The sequence below is a fragment of the Piliocolobus tephrosceles genome, chromosome 9 (genome assembly GCF_002776525.5).
Source record: "Piliocolobus tephrosceles isolate RC106 chromosome 9, ASM277652v3, whole genome shotgun sequence".
Lineage (NCBI taxonomy): Eukaryota > Metazoa > Chordata > Mammalia > Primates > Cercopithecidae > Piliocolobus > Piliocolobus tephrosceles.
The window spans coordinates 64495751-64517439 of record NC_045442.1 but is presented as its reverse complement, the minus strand read 5'-3'; the positions used below and the strand labels follow the sequence as shown (position 1 = coordinate 64517439).

The 21689-nt window shown below is 42.3% G+C and overlaps 1 protein-coding gene across 5 annotated transcripts in view; it reads left to right on the top strand.

Moving 5' to 3' along the window:
- The window catches only part of RUFY2 (RUN and FYVE domain containing 2), a 61336-nt gene that overhangs the window by 37665 nt on the left and 1982 nt on the right, over positions 1–21689 (top strand). For 4 of the 5 annotated variants that reach the window (XM_023205079.1, XM_023205078.1, XM_023205082.1 and 1 more), the window contains 3 exons: positions 5975–6104; positions 6403–6497; positions 14162–14210. In XM_023205079.1, coding sequence (XP_023060847.1) covers positions 5975–6104; positions 6403–6497; positions 14162–14210 — 274 coding nt within the window. Of the gene's footprint in view, positions 1–5974; positions 6105–6402; positions 6498–14161; positions 14211–21689 lie in introns of those variants that run through there. The other variant, XR_002730149.1, reaches the window with a different exon arrangement.

Sequence of the window (21689 nt, the reverse complement as noted above, 5' to 3'; positions counted from 1 at the left end):
GCCCAGATTAGTTTACTTTCTGTTGATATAACTGGGTACCTGAGACTGGGTAATTTAAAAAGAAAACAGGCTTATTTCTTACAGTTCTGAAATCTAGGAAGTCCAAGATTGGGCAGCCACATTTGGTCATCTTCTGGTGAGGGCTTTGTGCTGCATCCTAACATGGCAGAAGACATCACAGGGCAAGAGGAGTGTACTGAGAGTCAAACTGGCTTTTGTTTATTATTTTTCTTATAGAGATGTGGTCTCACTATATTGCTCAGGCTGGTCTTGAACTCCTAGACTAAAGTGATCCTCCTACCTTGGCCTCCCAAAGTGCTTGGATTACAGGTGTGAGCCACCATTCCTGGCCTACCAAACTGACTTTTATAACAGACCCATTCTTGTGATAACCCATTAGTCCATTAACCTGTTAATTCATTCATGAAGGCAGAGACCTCATGAGCCAATTACCTCTTAAAGGCCTCACCGGTTTTTTTTTTTTTTTTTTTTTGAGACAAGGTCTGGCTCTGTTGCCCAGGCTGGAGTGCAGTGATACGATCTCAGCTTACTGCAGCCTTGACCTCCCCAGTTCAGGCAATCCTCCTGCCTCAGTACCCCTAGTAGCTGGGACTATAGGCACACACCACCACACTTGGCTAATTGTGTTTTTTGTAGAGATGAGGTTTCACCATGTTGACCAGGCTGGTCTCAAACTCCTGACCTCAAGTGATCCGCTTGCCTTGGCCTCCGAGAATGCTGGGATTACAGGCGTGAGCCACTGTGCCGGCAAGGCCTTACCTCTTAATATTGTTAAACTGGGCATTAAGTGTCAATGTGAGTTTTGAAGAGGACAAACATTCAAACCGTAACAGATGCCTTATTACTGCTGGGGGTTAGGAAGGTTCAGGCTCCCACTTGGCGTTTTCTGATACTACCACAGCAGGGTGCAAGAAGGTTACCTCATCATTGCCAGGCAAGAGTAGAAATCCAGGCTTCTCACTCAGCTTTTGCTGACTGAGGTTTGTTGCAGGGGCAGGGGTTTTTTCTCAGGTGTTTTGCTGGAATAGGCATTTATTATCCAAAGTTTTCTGTCTTGCTAGGCTATATCCTGGCCCTTTGGCATGAGAACAGCTCTTCTTGGGGCTTTTTTTGGTCTATGCCCATTAGTATTTAATGAGTTGAGGGCTTCATCAACACCTAATCAGCTATATGTGAGACAAAAAGAAACCTGAGGTAGCTCATCACCATGTTGTTGTTTGATTCCTGGAGTTCCTAGCTGATCAAACAGCTTCTCTTTACTTTCTGAAGCCTTCTTCTGTTGTTGTTGTTTTGAGGTGGAGTTTCACTCTTGTCGCCTAGGCTGGAGTGCAATGGTGTGATCTCGGCTCACTGCAACCTCCGCCTCCCGGGTTCAAGCGATTCTCCTGCCTCAGCCTCCCAAGTAGCTGGGATTACAGGCATGTGCCACCATGCTCGACTAATTTTGTATTTTTAGTAGAGATGGGGTTTCTCCATGTTGGCCAGGCAGGTCTTGAACTCCCAACCTCAGGTGATCCACCTATCTGGGCCTCCCAAAGTGCTGGGATTACAGGCGTGAGCCACTGTGCTTGGCCTTGAGTCTTCTTATGTATGTTTTACATATAATGTCCAGAGTTTTTAACTGTACTTAGTTGGAGGGATAGGGAATAATGTGCTTACTTCATCTTTTCCAGAACCAGAATTCTGTACTCCATTTAAATCTACCACAAATATAATAATTTAAGGAATTTGAGGAATTAATATGTAGAATTCCCTGGCTTTAGGCCAGGGAATGTTACTGTGGTTAAAAACCTACAGGCTGAGCCTGGTGGCTCACGCCTGTAATCCTAGAACTTTTGAGAGGCTGAGGCAGGTGGATCATGAGGTCAGGAGTTCGAGACCAGCCTGACTAACATGGTAAAACCCCGTCTCTACTAAAAATTTTTTAAAAATTAGCCAGTCATGGTGGCGGGCGCCTGTAATCCCAGCTACTCAGAAGGCTGAGGCAGAAGAATCGCTTGAACCCGGGAGGCGGAGGTTGCTGTGTGTCGAGGTCGCGCGACTACACTCCAGCCTAGGTGACAGAGCAAGACTCCGTCTCAAAAAAAAAAAAGAAAAGAAAAGAAAATCCATATTATTTCTACACTGTGAAAACTGTGAAACTGAAATCCACTCCCTAAGCCAAAAGCAGGGCCGGGCGTGGTGGCACATGGTTGTAATCCCGGCGCTTTAGGAGGCTGAGGCGAGAGGATTGCTTGATGCCAGGAGTTTAAGACCAGCCTGAGCAACATAATGAGACGCTGTCTCTACAAAAAGAAAGAAAGAAAGAAAAAATTAGCTGAGTGTTGTGGCACACACCTGTAGCCCCAGCTGCTCGGCAGGCTGAGGCAAAAGGATTGCTTGAGTCCAGGAGTTCAAGGTTGCTGTGAGCTGTGATTGTGCCACTAAACTTCAGCCTGGTGGGTGACAGAGTGAGTTCTTGTCTCTAAAAACAGAACAAAACAAAAACCCCAAAACATTCAGAAAAAAAAAATTCCTCTTAATTTTAAGTTACAAGGAGCATTTAAGTCATCAGATTTATTAATGGTGCCCTGGGTTTGTTGTGTAAGTCTCTGTGCCTTGTCAAATGAAGCACATGAAGAACACGACTGGGATACTTGGCCCTTCAGTAGAATAGTCTTGAAACTCTGGTACTCTGTTACTGAATTACCTTTCTAGTGTTTGACAAAAGCATGGGTAAGACAATCTGATATTCTGCAGTAATGCAACTTATTCTGTAGTGATAACCCAATTTTTTTTTGGTCACCCGGGCTGGAGTGCAGTGGCGCGATCTCAGCTCATTGCAACCTCCACCTCCTGGGTGCAAGCAATTCTCATGCTTCAGCCTCCTGAGTAGATGAGATTCCAGGCACCCGCCACCATGCCCAGATAGTTTTTGTGTTTTTAGTAGAGACAGGGTTTCACCATGTTGGCCAGGCTGATCTCGAATTCCTGACCTTGTGATCTGCCTATCTCAGCCTCCCAAAGTGCTGGGATTACAGGCATGAACCATATATATATATATATTTTAGAGTCTCACTCTGTTGCCTAGGCCGGAGTGCAATGGTGCGATTTTAGCTCACTGCAACCCCTGCCTCCAAGGTTCAAGCAATTCTCGTGCTTCAGCCTCCTGAATAGCTGGGATTAAATGTGTGTGCCACCACGCCTAGCTAATTTTTGTATTTTTAGTACAGACAGGGTATCACCATGTTGGCCAGGCTGTTCTCGAACTCCTGACCTCAGGTGATCCTCCTGCCTTGGCCTCCCAAAGTGCTGGAGTTACAGGCATGAGCCACTGTGCCCAGCCTGAAAATTTTTTCTAAGTTTATTGTTTAGTTTAAAATTTTGATTATAGTGGTTTTTATTTAGACATTTTAATTCTTTATGTACTTACATCTTCCTTTCTCTTTTTCTTTTTTTTTGAGATGGAGTCTTGCTCTGTCACCCACACTGGAGTGCAGTGGTGAGATCTTGGCTTACTGCAACCTCCGCCTCCCGGATCCAAGCGATTCTCCTGCCTCAGCCTCCCAAGTAGTAGAATTACAGGCGGGCACCAGCACACCCGACTAAATTTTGTATTTTTAGTAGAGATGGGGTTTCACCATGTTGGGCAGGCTGGTCTTGAACTCCTGGCCTCAAGAGATCTGCCCGCTTTGGCCTCCCAAAATTTTGGGATTACAGGCATGAGCCACCATGCCTGGTACATCTTCCTTTTTTCCTTTTATGGTTTTTGCCTTCAGTATTCAACATGTATTCTGACAATATATGTATATAACTTAAAAACAAAAATTTCCTTTGCTTTTTCATTCACTTTTTTTCTGATTCTGGATGATGAGGCCATTCAACAGGGTACTGTGTGCTTTGGTTACTTCAGTGTTTGTAACATACACAGTAAGTTCTCACATTATGTAACATACACAGTAAATCCTCACTTAATGTCATTGACAGGTTCTTGGAAACTCTGAGTAAAATGATGCTAAATGAAACCAGTTTTATCATAGGCTACTTGATATGAAGAAGAGTTAAGTTTCTACTGCATAATTATTTTCACAAAAAAATCACTAAATTGCTAACTAAAGACCTTCTGGTCTTCTAGTATTAAATATTGAAATAAACGTGAGTTATACATACATTTAAGGAAAGATGAATAAAAACGAGTAAGCTCATTCTTTGCCCAGTTATTACAGTTCAGGCTCACTGGTGGCCGGAGCCTATCCTGGCAAGTTGGGCACCCAGTGGGAACCAGTTCCACAGGACACTATTCCATCACAGGATGTACCCAAACACACCCACACTCAGGCTGGGACAATGTAGATAATGCCAGTTCATCTAATGTGCACATCTTTGGGATCTGGGAGGAAACTGGAGTACCTGGAGAAGACTTACACAGACATGGAGAGAATGTGCAGGCTTCACACAGACAGTGGCCCCAGTGGGAATCAGTTTTTTTTTTCTTGTCAATGTTATAAGGAAATAACAGTTAAAGAGATGCTGTTCAAATTTTAAATTTGTAGTAAAATAGTATTTATCGATAATTTGTAAATTCCATTTTCAGGTACTCTTCTCCTCAACCTGAATTACAAAATCTAAAATTTATTCCACTGGAAAATATATGGCTGTATATGGAAATGCTAACTATGAGGAAATAAAAAGTAATCTAAATATTAACACAAAAATATTAAAATAATGTACTCAACATTATAATGTTGCAATTAAAATATAAAGTATTAGTAACTGTAGTATTGTTAGTAGATAAATGCCTCACTTGTTATAACTGTTTATGAGGAATAATCATGGAAGTGATTTGTGTTCTTTTTTTTAGTCAGCTTAAAATGTGGAAATTCGGCCGGGCGCGGTGGCTCAAGCCTGTAATCCCAGCACTTTGGGAGGCCGAGATGGGCGGATCATGAGGTCAGGAGATCGAGACCATCCTGGCTAACACGGTGAAACCCCGTCTCTACTAAAAATACAAAAACTAGCCAGGCGAGGTGGCGGGCGCCTGTAGTCCCAGCTACTCGGGAGGCTGAGGCAGGAGAATGGCGTAAACCCAGGAGGCGGAGCTTGCAGTGAGCTGAGATCTGGCCACTGCACTCCAGTCTGGGCGACAGAGCTAGACTCCGCCTCAAAAAAAAAAAAAAATGTGGAAATTCAACTATGCTTGCTTTGCCAGCTAGCACCTTTAGAATAATTCAGGAGTTTTGGTGGCAGGTCTATAGTCTCAGATGCTGAGAGACTGAGGTGGGAGGATCACTTGAGCCCAGGAGTTGAGTCCAGCCTGGCAACATAGCAAGACCGTGTCTCAAAAAAAAAAAAAAGAAGAAGAAGAAGAAGATTGCAGGAATGCTTTCAGAATTTGCATTTCCAGGCAGTGTGGACTTTCCCTCAATGTCTGCTTGGTTTTAGGTCTTTCATGTAATTGCTCAGCTTCCAACAGTAATTTGCAAATTAGCACTCTGCAACAGGGCTGATTTTGCTGTTACTGAAGTTAAACTGATTTAGCAATTGCTACAATTCTTATATTGGAGTAAAGTTTTTTGTAAAATTTTTCACATGGCATAGAAGTGTAAGACAATTAGAATCTTACATTCCTCCTCTTAGTTCTATTCCCAAGATGTAACCAGTTTTAATATTATGGTGTTTGCCTTTCCAAGGCATTTTCTATGCTTATGCAATATTTATGTCTGTGGAATTAATTAATGATGTAAATGGTTTAGCAAGGATTGTTTCATGGCTGGCAAATGAGTCAATATTTTGTGATTGGAAAACCCTGTGCTGCTGAACTTGTTTACCGAAAAATATTTGTGAAAGAAAATGTCTGAAAAATGAATTACAAAGGCCAAAGTAGTAAACCAAAAGGGTGATTTTAGTAAAGAATACATAACAACTGTCATGTGAGAAATAGCACTGAGCTTCTGTGTGTTATTTGTCATTCAAGGGTGCAACTGGAAACTGACTTGAAGATTGAGAAGGAATGGAGGCAGACTTTGCAGGAAGATCTTCAAAAGGAGAAAGATGCCTTATCTCATCTTAGAAATGAGACTCAACAAATCATTAGTCTTAAAAAAGTAAATAGTGGTAAAACTTTAAAAATTCTATCTTGACAAATGTTAATTAAAAAGATAAATTATAATTTACATTATACCAAGGAAATGGGTATACTAGTCATCTTAAAAAATATCAGTGAAGAGATTAAGTAAATGGAAAATAGTTGATACATACAGCAGCTAGGAAAGAGTTTTGGACACAGTTTGTTTCTTTTAAAAAGCTAAAGGATGTTTGTTTCTGATTAATGGTATATATACAATCTGGAGTTTCTTGTTTCTTTCTTTTAAATTGCATTTTCTGTCTTTTATTGTTCTGAAGGAGTTCCTTAACCTCCAGGATGAAAATCAGCAGTTGAAAAAAATATATCATGAACAAGAGCAAGCTCTTCAAGAACTCGGCAACAAACTTAGCGAGTAATTTCTTTTTTCCTTCAACTAAGTAGTCATTATTGACTTTTATAAAAGATATAAGTGTGCCAGATCTATTAGGCAGAAAAGTTTAAATACAGGAAAGATATGAAAGATATGAACTAGGCTGGGCGCGGTGGCTCACGCCTGTAATCCCAGCACTATGTAATTCTGGGCCAAGGCGGGCGGATCATGAGGTCAGGAGTTCAAGACCAGACTCGCCAATATGGTGAAACCCTGTCTTTACTAAAAATACAAAAATTAGCTGCTTGTGGTGGCGTGTGCCTGTAATCCCAGCTACTTGGGAGGCTGAGGCACAAAAATCGCTTGAACCCAGGGGGTGGAGGTTGCAGTGAGCTGACTCCAGCCTGGCGACAGAGCAAGACTCTGTCTCAAAAGAAAAAAAAAAAAAAAAGAGAAAGATATGAACTATTAAACAAAACAAAAACTATAAAGATTTAAAAATGAGACTAGACTAGAGAGATTATATTTAAAGTTTTACTCATTTTAGTAGACTTAGCTTTGAATATTTCCCAATAGATGAAAACTAACACACTTGTTCAATTTCTTCAATATCAGAGAATTCAGAAGTTATTAATATATTTGTCTCAGAAAAACAGAAGCTTTGAGGTTTCAAAATATCCAGGGAGCTGTCTTTCAGATTGTTTTGAGAAGAAGCCAGCACCATGAGAAGTAGAGGTGGTTTCATGCCTCCTGGAGACAGGGCTTAACTTCATACAGTTTGGCTTTGTTGAAGTAAAATGTCATTGGGATCCTGTAAAGACAAGATGGAGAAATGGTGTTCTGCCTTTCTCACATTTCCTTTTTTTTTTTCAAAGACAGGGTCTCGCCTAGGCTGGAGTGTAGTGGTACAATCATAACTCACTGCAGCCTTGACCTCCTGGGCTCAAGCAACCCTTTCACCTTTCAGCTTACCAAGTAGCTGAGACTACAGGCATGCACCATCATGCCCTACTAATTTTTATTTTTTATAGAGATGGGTGGGGTCTTGCATGTTGCCCAGGCTAGTCTCAAACTCCTGACCTCAAGCAATCTTCCCACCTCAGCCTCCCAAAATGCTGGGATCACAGGTGTGAGTCACTGTTCCCAACCACATTTTCCTTTATTTCCCCATGGTCTGTGTTTTGGTTTAGCAGCTTTGTGCCTGATTGAACATACTACCAGATATTTGGAATAAGCTCAAGAAGGTTTAATTTAGTATTGAATGTACCACTGCCACATTTTAAAAGTATAGTCACTTTAATTTTTTTTATTTATTTTTATTTGTTTTGAAACAAGTCTTTCTCTCAAGTTGCCCAGGCTGGAGTGCAGTGACGCAGTCACAGCTCACTGCATCCTTGATCTCTCAGGCTCACGCTGTTTTCTCATCTCAAGCCTCTGGAGTAGCTGGGACCACAGACGCACACCACCTTGCCTGGCTAATTTTTTATTTTTATTTTTTGTAGAGTTAGGATCTTGCTATGTTGCCCAGGCTGGTCTTGAACTCCTGGGCTCAAGACATTATCCCGCCTCAACCTCTCAGAGTGCTGAGATTACAGGTGTGAGCTACTGTGCCCAGCCCACTTTTTTAAATACGGAAAAGTAAAAATAAGAAAGCTACAATGTCTCATAATCTCATCACCGATATAAATCTCTTTGATGTTTTATATGATTAGAACATTCAAATAGCACAAAAAGGTTTAAGATAAAAAAGCAAGTACTTCCCTTCTCCTGAGTATTAATCCCCAAAGTTTAGCTAAACTCAAACAATTCTATATGTAAACATCTTGTCATTGATTTAGATAGAATTAGTTATATGGACATATATGTCATTTGTATATATTCAATTAAGTAGAATGGAGACTTAGTTGCTAAAGGTGGGATTCCATTGAGAGATAATGCAACCAGTTTCCAAGGACATAAGAAGGAATAATTCATTAGAACCACAAAAGGAAATATTAGATCTCTAAAAGATAAAGCTGTTTTTGTCTTTACAGCTTTTCAAAGAACAATTTGCATTGTAGTTCTGATAAGCAAGATTTCAATTCCAATCTAGTGTCTATTTATTGAGCACTTTGAGGCAGACCCTGTGCAAAGTGCTTATTACCTTATTTTCCATTTATTTATTGACAGACACTGAGCTTCTACTATGTGCCAGGCGCTGTACTAAGTGCTAGACACTCAACAGTGAGCAATCCTCCCAATAAAAAATAAACATCTTTGCATTTACTAAGATCATAATGGTTTAATATTAAAACAATGGAATAGTAAACCTAGGATATGTGTTACTTTTTACCCATTCCCCAACTAATACTTATCTGTGTGTGTGTGAGAGGGAGTTTTACTCTTGTCACCCAGGCTGGAATGCAGTGGTGCTATCTCAGCTCACTGCAACCTCTGCCTCCTGGGTTCAAGTGATTCTTCTGCCCCAGCCTCCTGAGTAGCTGGGATTACAGGTGCCCGCCACCACACCTGGCTAATTTTTAGTAGAGATAGCATTATTACCATGTTGGCCAGGCTAGTCTTGAACTCCTGACCTCAGGTGATCTGCCCACCTTGGCCTCCCAAAGTGCTGGGATTACAGGCATGAGCCACCACGCCCAGCCCCTTACTTCATACTTAATAGAGACTTTATAGTTGTATTACAGGCATGATCATATAAATGTCTAGCTGTTGCCTTTATTTATTTATTTATTTATTTATTTATTTATTTATTTATTTATTTGAGGCAGGGTCTCACTCTGTCACCCAGGCTGGAGTGCAGTGGTGTGATCTGGGCTCACTGCAACCTCTACTTACTGGGTTTGAAAAGTGAAATATTTACTCTTACCAGCTTATTATTGAAAGATTATTATTGTTATTTTTTTTTTTTCTTTTCCGAGATGGAGTCTTGCTCTGTTGCCCAGGCTGGAGTGCAGTGGTGCTGTTTCGGCTCACTGCAAGCTCCACCTCCTGGGTTCACACCATTCTCCTGCCTCAGCCTCCACAGGCGCCTGCCACCACACCTGGCTAATTTTTTTTGTATTTTGGTAGTAGAGATGGGATTTCATCATTTTAGCCAGGATGGTCTTGATCTCCTGACTTCGTGATCCTCCTGCCTTGGCCTCCCAAACTGCCCGGATTACAGGCGTGAGCCACTGTGCCTGGCCTGAAAGATTATTTTTTTTAAAAAATTAAATAGAGACAGAGTCTCACTATGTTGCCTAAGGCTGGTCTCAAACTCCTGGCCTCAAGCAGTCCTCTCGCTTTGGCTTCCAAAAGCATTAATATTACAGGTGTCAGCCACTACATCCAACTTGAAGGATTCTTTTTTACATTTTTATTTATATATTTTATATGGAGGTGGGGTCTCACTCTGTTGCCCAGGCTGGTCTCAAACTCCTGGGCTCAAATGATCCTCCTGCCTCCTCAGCTTCACAAAGTGTTGGGATTACAGGTGTGAGCCACCACACGTGGCCTGAAGAATTCTTATAAAAAGATAGATTTGGGCCAGGTGCTGTGGCTCACACCCGTAATCCCAAAACTTTAGGAGGCTGAGGTGGGCAGATCACTTGAGGTCAGGAGTTCGAGGGCAGCCTGGCCAACATGGCGAAACCCCATCTCTACTAAAAATACAAAAATTAGATGGGCATGGTGGCATGTGCCTGTAGTCCCAGCTACTTCGGAGGCTGAGACAGGAGAATATGTATATATGTATACACATGCATACATATATACATATATTTGTATATATGTATATACATACATGTATATATGTATGTATTTCCTTTCAGGCTTATTTTCATTTCCTTAATTATTAAATTAGACAGTCTACTGTAATTATACGGAAGAATAGTAATTACTCAGAAGAATAGTCAATGTTTAAAGCCTTCCAAATCTATCTTTTTTTTTGGAGACAGAGTTGCTCTGTCACCTAGGCTGGAGTGCAGTGGCGCAATCTTGGCTCACTGCAACCTCCGCCTCGCGGGTTCAAGCAATTCTCCTGTCTCAGCCTCCTGAGTAGCTGGTACTACTACTATATATATTTATATGTACGTATATATGTAAATATATACGTATAAGTATATACATATATTTACAAAATCTCCTGCCTCAGGCTCCCGAGTAGCTGGGATTACAGATGTGCGCCACCACACCTGGCTAATTTTGTATTTTTAGTAGAAGTGGGATTTCACGATGTTGATCAGGCTAGTCTCGAACTCCTGACCTCAAGTGATCCACCCACCTTGGCCTCCCAAAGTGCTGGGATTATAGGCGTGAGCCACCTGGGAGAAGTGTATTCTTGTACATTATGTATGCCTGGCTGAGAAGGTATTCTTGTACATTATGGTTATTGGAATTGTAGTTGATGCTCCTTTCTTTAGGACACTTAGGCAATATGTATCATAGAGAGGCTTTTTTGAGTCCATATTTATGAATAAGGGCATTTAAATCAGAAATCTATCAATACCAGTAAATTTTCATAAAAAAGTATTTCCCAGGCCGGACATGAGACCGAGTGTCGCTCTGTCGTCCAGGCTGGCATGCAGTGGCATGATCTTGGCTCACTGCAAACCTCTACCTCCTGGATTCAAGTGTTTCTCTTGCCTCAGCCTCCAGAGTAGCTGGGATTACAGGTGTGTGCCATCACTCGCGGGTAATTTTGTATTTTTAGTAGAGACAGGGTTTTACCATGTTGGCCAGGCTGATCTCGAACTCCTGACCTCAGGTTATCCGCCTGCCTTGGCCTCCCAAAGTGCTGGAATTACAGGCGTGAGCCACTGTGCCCAGCCAAGAAAACATTTTCTGTGGTGAATGCCATTAAGCCACTTTAATTCCATATTCAATTTTTCTGTATAGCACAATTAAATCATCACTGTTGTGGCCACTATTCCCAACAGAGTCAGTTTTCCTGAGGCATATTTTGTAGATGTGAATTTAGCCAAGAAAATGTGATTATTATGTCAGTATTTTTACAGTGTGTAGTTTTACATTGATTATTTCCACCGTAAGAGTCAATATGAGGTGGATGAAAGACTCACACTTCATTTTTATGTCTTGGAATGCAGAGCATTTTATAGGGCAAAGCAGATTTTTAATGTTCTGCTTCAGTAGTAGAGGCTTTAGTATCTGATATATCATTTGATTCAGGAATTTCATTTATAAGAGAATTAATACTGATGTTTTAGTCATTCCAATTTTGTTGTTGTTGTTTGCTTTTTTTTTTTTTTTTATTTTGGAGACAAGAGTCTCGCTCTGTTGCCCAAGCTGGAAGGCAGTGGTGTGATCTTGGCTCATTGCAACCTACGCCTTCCAGGTTCAAGTGATTTTCCTGCCTCAGCCACCTGAGTAGCTGGGACTACAGGTGCATACCTGTAGTCTAATTTTTGTGTTTTTGGTAGAGATGAGGTTTCACCATGTTGGCCAGGCTGGTCTGGAACTCCTGACCTCAAGTGATCTGCCCACCTCGGCATCCCAAAGTGCTGGGATTACAGGTAGGAGCCACCGTGCCTGAACTAGTCATTGTAATTTTAATAAACAACTTTTGTGGTGAAAAATTTGAAACACGTTAAAAGATTAATAGTAGATAATAATTATATAAACTATTTTATATTCTTTTTCATTGTATATACCAAGTAACCATTTACTATAATGATATGGCAGATACTCAGTAACAAGTCAGTAGCTGCAAGCTGTTCAGGATATCTTGTGAAAATAGCTGGTTATGGAAAACTATGTAGATAATTATTCCATTTAAAATATATCCACAGATGTATAGAGAAGATCCCATTACCTCTGGGTAATGGGATCACAGGTAATTACTGTTTTTTATAATTTGCATTTTCATTAACATATGTATTTTATTTTTTAAAGAAGAAAAAATTAAATTATAACAGTTGGGGCTGGGCGTGGTGGCTCACGTGTAATCCTAGCACTTTGGGAGGCCGAGGTGGGTGGATCACCTGAGGTCAGGAGTTTGAGAACAGCTTGGCCGACATGGCAAAACCCCATCTCTACAAAAAATACAAAAATTAGCTGGGTGTGGTGGTGGGTGCCTACAATCCCAGCTGGTCGGGAGGTTGAGGTGGGAGAATCGCTTGAACCTTGGGGGCAGAGGTTGCAGTGAGTCGAGATCATGCTATTTCACTCCAGCCTGAGTGAAAGAGCAAAACTCCGTCTTAAAAAAAAGTTATACCACTTGGTAGTAAGTTGATTCCAATATATGTATTTTCTTTTTTCTTTTTCTTGTTTTTTGAGGTGATGTCTTGCTCTGTTGCCCAGGCTGGAGCTCATTGGCACAATCTTGGCTCAATGCAACCTCTGCTTCCCTGGTCCAAGTGATTCTCCCTGCCTCAGCCTCCCGAGTAGCTGGGATTACAGGCGCCCCTCACCACGCCCAGCTAATTTTTTTGGCATTTTTAGTAGAGATGGGGTTTCACCCATGTTGGCCAGGCTGGTCTTGAACTCCTTCCTGACCTCAGGTGGTCTGCTCACCTCCGTCTCCCAAAGTGCTGGGATTACAGGCATGAGTGACTGCACCTCGCCCAACATACATATTTTCAAAAGGTGGAAAAGTGCCAGACTTGGTGGCTCACATCTGTAGTCCCAGCACTTTGGGAGGCCAAGATGGGCGGATCACTTGAAGTCAGGAGTTCGAGACCAACCTGGCCAACATGGTGAAGCCTTCTCTCTACTAAAAATACAAAAATTAGCCTGGGAGTGGTGACGGGTGCCTCTGATCCCAGCTACTCAAGAAACTGAGGCAGGAGAATCACTTGAACCTACGAGGTGGAGGTTGCAGTGAGTTGAGATCGTGCCACTGTACCACAGCCTGGGTAACGGAATGAGACTCCATCAAAAAAATGCAAAAGTATTTGCAGCTATGTCTTCCACAGTATTTTCTTTTTTGTTGCTTTTTTTGAGAGATGGCGTCTCGCTCTGTCACCCAGGCTGGAGTGCAGTGGTGTGATCTTGGTTCACTGAAATCTCTGCCTCCTGGGTTCAAGCGATTCTCCTGCCTCACCTTCCCGAGTAGCTGGGACTACAGGCGTGTACCACTATTTCCAGCTAATTTTTGTATTTTTAGTAAAGATGGAGTTTCACTGTATATTGACCAGGCTGGTCTCAAACTCCTGAACTCAGATGATTCACCCGCCTTGGCCCCCCAAAGTGCTGAGCCACCATGCTTGGCTCACAGTATTTTCTTCCTTAGCACTTCTGTATTTGCTGGAGAAATAGCGTGCATAATGGTGAGCATGTGCCCTTTGGGTCACAGACAAGGGTTTGAATCCTAGCTCCCCCAGTTGCCAGCTCTGTGACCTCTTACAAGTGACTAAACTTCATCAGATATTTCTTCATCTTTAAAATAGGTTTTTGTATAGATTACACGAGATTATGCCTGCAAAGGCACAGAGTAAACCTACAATAAATGATAGCTATTAATATTGTCATGATCACATGAAAATGCCAGTATTTCTTAAAAAGCAAGTTTTAAACCTAAAATATTTTTGCTTTAGGACATTTAGAAAATATAGGAGAATATGAAATATTCCACTAGCCAGAGAAGACCATAAAGATCATATACTATACATAATTTTGTATCCTATGAAATACCAATACCTGCTGAAATACTGAATGTTCTATATTTAAATATGTGTACTGAAATTTGGACCTATTTGTAATCTTTTTAGGTCAAAACTTAAAATTGAAGACATAAAAGAAGCCAACAAAGCATTGCAGGTGAGTAGAACGTTTTCCTAAACCGGGAAGGTATGTGAAAGTCTCCAGTGGAAGGTAAAGCCCTGTGTGAATCTAATGTATTATTGATGAATCCCAGGATATATAGAGGCCAAAGCACTGAATGAGGAGCTTGGATGCTGAGAGTTCATCTCTTCCCTGTACCCCTAGAGTCACATTATTAATAACATTCCTTTAGAAACTGACCTTAGAGGCCGGGTGCAGTGGCTTACACCTGTAATCCCAGCTGTTTGGGAGGCCGAGGCAGGTGGATCATTTGAGATCAGGAGTTTGATATCAGCCTGGCTAACGCGGTGAAACCCCATCTCTACTGAAAATACAAAAATTAGCCAGGCGTGGTAGTGGGTGCCTGTAATCCCAGCTACTCAGGAGGCTGAGGCAGGAGAATTGCTTGAGCCCAGACGGTGGAGGTTGCAATGAGCAGAGATCACGCCATTGCACTCCAGCCTGAGCAACAGAACAAGACTTTATCTCAAAAAAAAAAAAAAAGAAACTGACCTTAGAAATAATTTTACTTTCCTACAAAGTATGGCATGATAGAGTGAAATTGCCTATGAACTTGAGAATCTTGAGTTCCTATGCCAGTCTATTACTTACTAGTTCTTTTACTTTCAGCAAGTCATGTATCCTTATTGAGCCTCAGCTTCCTCTTCTGAAATAGGCTGATGATTCTGCCTAGGGTTGCTCTGAATATCGAGTAGGTTAATACATGTGAGTGAAAGTGGTTGGTACAGTTTACCAGTATGGTTGTGAATGTGTCTGAATCCTTGCTACAACATAGAAGAAAGGACAGTGTCTGTGTGATCACTTCAGTGACAGGTGGCTTCCTACCCAACAACTTCATTTTTTAAAATCAAGAAGTGTTACATGATACTGGGTGTGGTGGTTCACACCAGTAATCCCAGCACTTGGAGGGGCCGAGGCAGGAGGATTGCTTGTGGCCAGGAGTTCAAGACCATCCTGGGCAACATAGACCTTGTTTCTACTAAATAATAAGAAAAAATTAGCCAGGTCTGTAGTCTCAGCTACTTGGGAGGCTGAGGTGGGAGGATTGCTTGAACCTGGGAGGTTGAGGCTGCAGGGAGCCTTGATCGTGCTACTGCACGCCAGCCTGGGTGACAAATGTTACATGCAAATCATTTTTAAAAAATAATACTAAGAAGATTTAACACCAAATAATATAAATAATAATAATAACGATGATGGTAGCAGTCTCTTGTTCTTCACTCCCTTATCCTTTATCTGCCCTAGCTCCTGCCACCCAAAGGGAGCTACTTTCAGTTTTTTAGCTGTTTCTTCTGGCATTTATCCCCGTGTTTCTAACTAATATTCAGTATGTACTATTTGCTGTTGATTCAGCAGTTTTAGACTTATATATTAACTTCTTCATATGGTGGATGTAGAGTTTTGCTCACTCTTATTTTGGTCTTTCCAGTCTCCCAGTATGAGTAAGTAAAGTTTTTTGTGGCATTCATTTACTTTATATATATATTTTATTTATGTTATTTTATTTATTATTTTGTTTGAGATGGGGTCTTGCTGTGTTGCCCAGGCTGGAGTCCACTGGCACAATCATAGTTCACTGCAGTCTCACACTCCTGGGCTTAAGCTGTCCTCTTGCCTCAGCCTCCTGAGTAGCTGGGACCACAGGCGCGTGCCACCTTGCCTGGCTAATTTTTACATTTTTTGTAGAGACAGTATCTGCTGTGTTGTCTAGAGTGGTCTTGAACTCCTGTCCTCAGGCAGTCCTCCAGTCTTGGCCTCCTGAAGTGCTGGATTACAAGCATGATCCACCACACCTGTCTTATTCTATATATTTTTTTGAGATGGAGTCTTGCTTCTTCACCCAGGCTGGAGTGCGATGGCATGATCTCAGCTCACTGCAACCTCTGCCTCCAAGGTTCGGTGATTCTCCTGCCTCAGCCTCCCCAGTAGTTGGAATTACAGGCACCTGCCACCAAGCCCAGCTAGTTTTTTTCTTTTCTTTTTTTTTTTTTTGAGACAGGGTCTTGCTCTGTTACCCAGGCTGGAGTGCAGTGGCACGATCTCGGCTCACTGCAACCTCTGCCTCCCGGGTTCAAGCGATTCTTCTGCTTCAGCCTCCCGAGTAGCTGGGACTACCGGTGTGTCCTACCACACCTGGCTAATTTTTGTATTTTTAGTAGAGACAGTTTCGCCATGTTGGCGAGGCTGGTCGCAAACTCCTGACCTTAGGTGATTCAACTGCCTTGACCTCCCAAAGTGCTGGGATTACAGGTGTGAGCCACCGCGTCTAGCCCCTACTCTGAATTTTTTATTATGACTATTTAAATGTTGTTCCTTGCTGAGCCAGGTACTGTGATTATGTTTTCTTACTTGAACTGCTTTATTCTTCCTGTGGAGTTAATAATTGCCCTCTTTTTTTTTTTTTTTTTTTTTTGAGACGGAGTCTGCCTCTGTTGCCCAGGCTAAAGTGCAGTGGCATGATCTCGACTCACTGCAACCTCTACCTCCCAGGTTCAAGTGATTCTTCTGCCTCAGCCTCCTGAGTAGCTGAGATTACAGGCACGTGCCACCTGATTTTTGTATTTTTAGTAGAGATGGGGTTTCACCATATTGACTAGGCTTGTCTCGAACTCCTGACTTCGTGATCCACCCACCTCAGCCTCCCGAAGTGCTGGGATTACAGACATGAGCCACTGCACCCAGCCGCCCCTCTCTTTTTAAAAACAAATTAGTTGTATAACATTTGAGTTTTCTCATACCTCGAAACACCTCTATTAAAAAAAGCTTCTTGATAAAGTTTTCCACGTGGTAAAATATATCAGGTAATTGGTTAGGTCATTATTTTTTCTTTGATGCCTTGCCTCCAACTTCAAGAGTTGGCCACTTTACTGCTCATGTTTCCCTTTGCTGGTATTCTCAGAATTTCCTTTACCTTCCCTCTTTGTGGGAGCTCCTCTTGCCTGAGTTCTATAACTTCTCTCTTGGTATACTCCCTTATTTTGGGCAACACATCTTTCAGTAGCTTCCTGAAAATGGTGAATGAAGATAGAGGTTGTAAGAATTTACACATCTGGAGACTGGGCCTGGTAGCTCATACCTGTAACCCCAGTGCTTTAAAAGCCTGTGGTGGGAGAATTGCTTGAGGCCAGGAGTTTGAGACCAGCCTGGGTAGTATAGCAAGCCCTTGTCTCTACTAAAATTTAAAAAAAGAAAAAAATAATAATTTGCGTATCTGAATATACCTTTATTTTATCCTCACTTTTTTTTTTTTTTTGGAGACGGTCTTGCTCTGCCACCAAGGCTGGAGTACAATGGCGTGATCTCGGCTCACTGCAACCTCCCCCTCCTGGGTTCAAGCAATTCTCCTGCCTCAGCCTCCCAAGTAGCTGGGATTACAGGCACCCACCACCATGCCCAGCTAATTTTTATATATTTAGTAGAGATAGGATTTCACCATGTTAGCAAAGCTGGTCTCTAACTCCTGACCTCAGGTGATCTGCCCGTCTCAGCCTCCCAAAGTGCTGGGATTACAGGTGTGAGCCACCTCGCCAGGCCATATCCTCACACTTTTTAAGAAGATGGGGCCGGACACAGTGGTTCACACCTGTAATCCCAGCACTTTGGGAGGCCAAGGCAGGTGGATCACAAGGTCAAGAGATTGAGACCATCCTGGGCAACATGGTGAAACCCCGCCTCTATTAAAAATACAAAAATTAGCTGAGCGTGGTGGCACACACCTGTAGTCCCAGTTACTTGGGAGGCTGAGGCAGGAGAATCACTTGAACCTGGGAGGTGGAGGTTGCAGTGAGCTGAGATCATGCCACTGCATTTCAGCCTGGGTGACAGAGCAAGATTCTGTCTCAAAAAAAAAAAAAAAAGATGGGTGGAGGCTCGGCATGGTGGCTTATGCCTGTAATCCCAGCACTTTGGGAGGCCAAGGCAGGTGGACCACAAGGTCAGGAGTTCGAGACCTGCTTGGCCAACATGGTGAAACCTCATCTCTACTAAAGATACAAAAGAAAAAATTAGCTGGGCGTGGTGGGACATGCCTGCAATCCCGGCTACTTAGGAGGCTGAGGCAGGAGAATTGCTTGAACCCGGGAGGCAGAGGTTGCAGTAAGCCAAAGATCGCACCATTGCGCTCCAGTCTGGGCAACAGGGTGAGACTCCGTCTCAAAAAACAAACAAACAAACAAAAAGATGTGTGGATACATGGATATTTGCCGAAACCATCATTATGTAAACTCTAAAAAAAAGTTTTGTGAAATATGCGTATGAGAGTGCATATATAGTACAACTTAAAAACACTTGTGGGGCCAGGCACGGTGGCTCACGCCTGTAATCCCAGCACTTTAGGAGGCCGAGACGGGCAGATCGCCTGAGCTCAGGAGTTCGAGACCAGCCTGACCAACATGGAGAAACCTGTTTCTACTAAAAATACAACATTAGCCAGGCATAGTGGCACATGCCTATAACCCCAGCTACTCAGGAGGCTGAGGCAGGAGAATTGCTTGAACCCGGGAGGCGGAGGTTGTGGTGAGCTGAGATCATGCCATTGCACTCCAGCCTGGGCAACAAGAACAAAACTCTATCTCTAAAAAAACAAAACAAAACAAAAACTTGTGTATTCTCTGCTTAGGTTAGTGATAATAGAACACGACCAGTACCTTAGAAGCCCCATCTGCTTCTCAATTGCACTCTCCTCTTTATAGTATCTCTCCTGTATTTTGTGTTATTACTTTGTTTTGCCTTGTACTTATTACTCACATCTATCTTTAACAGAATATTATCTGCTTTTCCCAGTTTTTGTATGTGGAAACTGGATTCATATGTGAGTTGATTTTTTTCTTTTCCATGCTATTGACCAGCTGAAGGGTCTGGAACAGCCGTCCTAAACAGTTTTTCACATTCTGGATTTTCTCTGAATGTTTGTAGTGTTTACTTGTTCCTGTCTACTTGTTGCCTGTGAACTGGAAGTTAAATCTAAAGCCTTGATTAGGCCAAGCACGGTGGCTCACGGCTGTATTCCCAACACTTTGGGAGGCCGAGCCAGGTGGATCGACCTGAGGTCAGGAGTTCGAGACCAACCTATAAAATAAAATAAAGCCTTGGTTAGATTCAGGTGTAACCTTCTGTGGGATATTTTTTCTGCAGGCATATTTTTAACATTCAATGGACTATTATTTGCTCATTTTTCCTTTAAAAAATAGCATCCTGTCATATTTTGTGTTTGATATTATCATTAAAAAATGTTTTTCTTTAATTAAAAAAAATTTTTTTTAGAGAAAGTGTCTCTGTTGCCCAGGCTGGAGTGCAGTGACTCCATCATAGCTCACTGTAAGCTTGAACTTCTGGGTTCAAGCAATCCTCCCTCCTCAGCCTCCTGAGTTGCTAGGACCACAGCTATACATCACCATATCCCACTAATTTTTATTTTTTAGAGATGGTGGGGAGGTCTCACTGTGTTGCCCAGGCTGGTCTCAAACTCCTGGGCTCAAGTGATCCTCCCACCTCAGTCTCCCAAAGTGGTGGGATTACAGGTGTAAGCCATTGTACTCGGCCTCATTATCGATTCTCTGAAGTTTTCTCAAATGTTGTGATATCCCCCAATTTCAATAAAAGGCACAAATAACGGTTATTGGAAACCTTGTGTGTATGTTGGTTGGGTGGGTTGTTATAGACTGGTAGGCCTCACCATAGAGGAATCTGCTGTGATTAGTGAACTATTGGGTACCTTCTGCTTATGTTTAGTATTTACAGTACTTTTCTCTGTAGCAGTGAGTTTCTCCAGAGAAGAATCCCATAGTCTCCTATCTAGGGGGTGTAAGTCTAGCAGCTAACATCCTGGAATTGGGCAGAGAAAAATTGCTGTTTATTTGCAGAGCAAGAGGTTGTTCCGGTCTAGTCTTAGCTCTTCTGGTAAATGGCTGTTTCCTTGAGCAGGCAGCTTCAGCTCTCTAGGCTTTAAATTTTCTCATGTGTAAAATGAGAGGGCTGCAGGTGCTCATGTCTGAGATCCCTTCACAGGGACACACTAGGCTTACCTTAAAGTGAGCTTCTCTCCCTGGGAGGGCGGCAGGTAAGTTCAATGAAAAGAAGTCTCCAAAGGCCTAGTCTCCAGTTCTAGTCTCCAAAGGCCTAGTCTCAAAGTCAGCAAGGTTGCTTCTGAACCTAATGCCCTTACAAGCTGCTTCCACTAGGTGGCTTTGGGACATTTGGCAAATCACTTTCCTTTGTATGATTTTCATCAAGTTAGATTATCTTTTAGGGTCCCTTCCTGCTGCTGCCTTTTTTTTTTTTTGTACCCTCAGAGACAGAGTTTCCTCTGTTTCCCAAGCTGGAGTGCAGTGGCATAATCATAGCTCACTGTAACCTTGAACATCTGGGTTGAAGCAATCCTCCCACCTCAGCCTCCCAAGTAGCTGGGACTACAGGTGCATGCCACCATATTTGGCTAATTTTTTTTTTTTTTTAGAGATGGGGTCTTGCTATGTTGCCCAGGCTGGTCTTGAACTCCTGGTCTAAAGAGAGCCTCTCACTTTGGCCTTTCAAAGTCTCCAAAGTGCTGGGATTACAGGTGTGAGCCACTGCACCTGGCCCCCATCCTGCATTAAAAAAATATATATTCTATGATTCAAGCCATCTGACTCTTTGCTGGTGTTTGTCTGATATGAACTATCTAGTTTAAAAAAGCCGTTATAATCCTGTGTTCTAAGGAGACTTAGGTTTCCTCACATGCAGTAGCCAACACTGTATTATCTCTGCTGTACGATAAGTGCTAGTTATTAAGACTGTGAAACAAAAATACCTGAAATTAACCTTGTGATCTTGATCTGTGAATGCTTAGTCTTTTTTATTCTTCAAAGAATTCTGCTTTTGGAAAAGTCTTTTAAGAAAACTCATGTTTTTAGAAATGTGTCTATGGGCCTTTCTTGCTTGGAGAATTTTTCTCTCTAAGGTAATAGGGTTCCTGTGATAGGTAATAAAGGTTCCTGTGCTTCAGTAGTAATTTATAGGTTGCAGTTGCTCCATGTCCAAGTTGGAATCTTCTGTTATACTTGGGTTCTTTGGTCTGGGCTGTTTTAGAAACATGTTCTAGGAAATCAGTCAGTATTGAGGCTCTTCCTTCATCTGGGTCTTCTCATTGTAAAGCTGATAATCATCTAACAAAGTTGCCTTCATAGGAGAAAAAAGGTCTTTCTAGCCAAGATTGGTTAAGCAAGCTAGTTAACAATGGGTCAAGTAGGCTGGGCTTGGTGGCTTATGCCTGTAATCCCAGCACTTTGGGAGGCCGAGGTGGGCGGATCACCTGAGATCAGGAGTTTTGAGACCATCCTGGCCAACATTTTGAAACCCCATCTCTACTAAAAATATAAAAATTAGCCGGCATGGTGGCGTGTGCCTGTAATCCCAGCTACAGGGAGGCTGAGGCAGGAGAATCACTTGAACTCGGGAGACAGAGGTTACGGTGAGCTG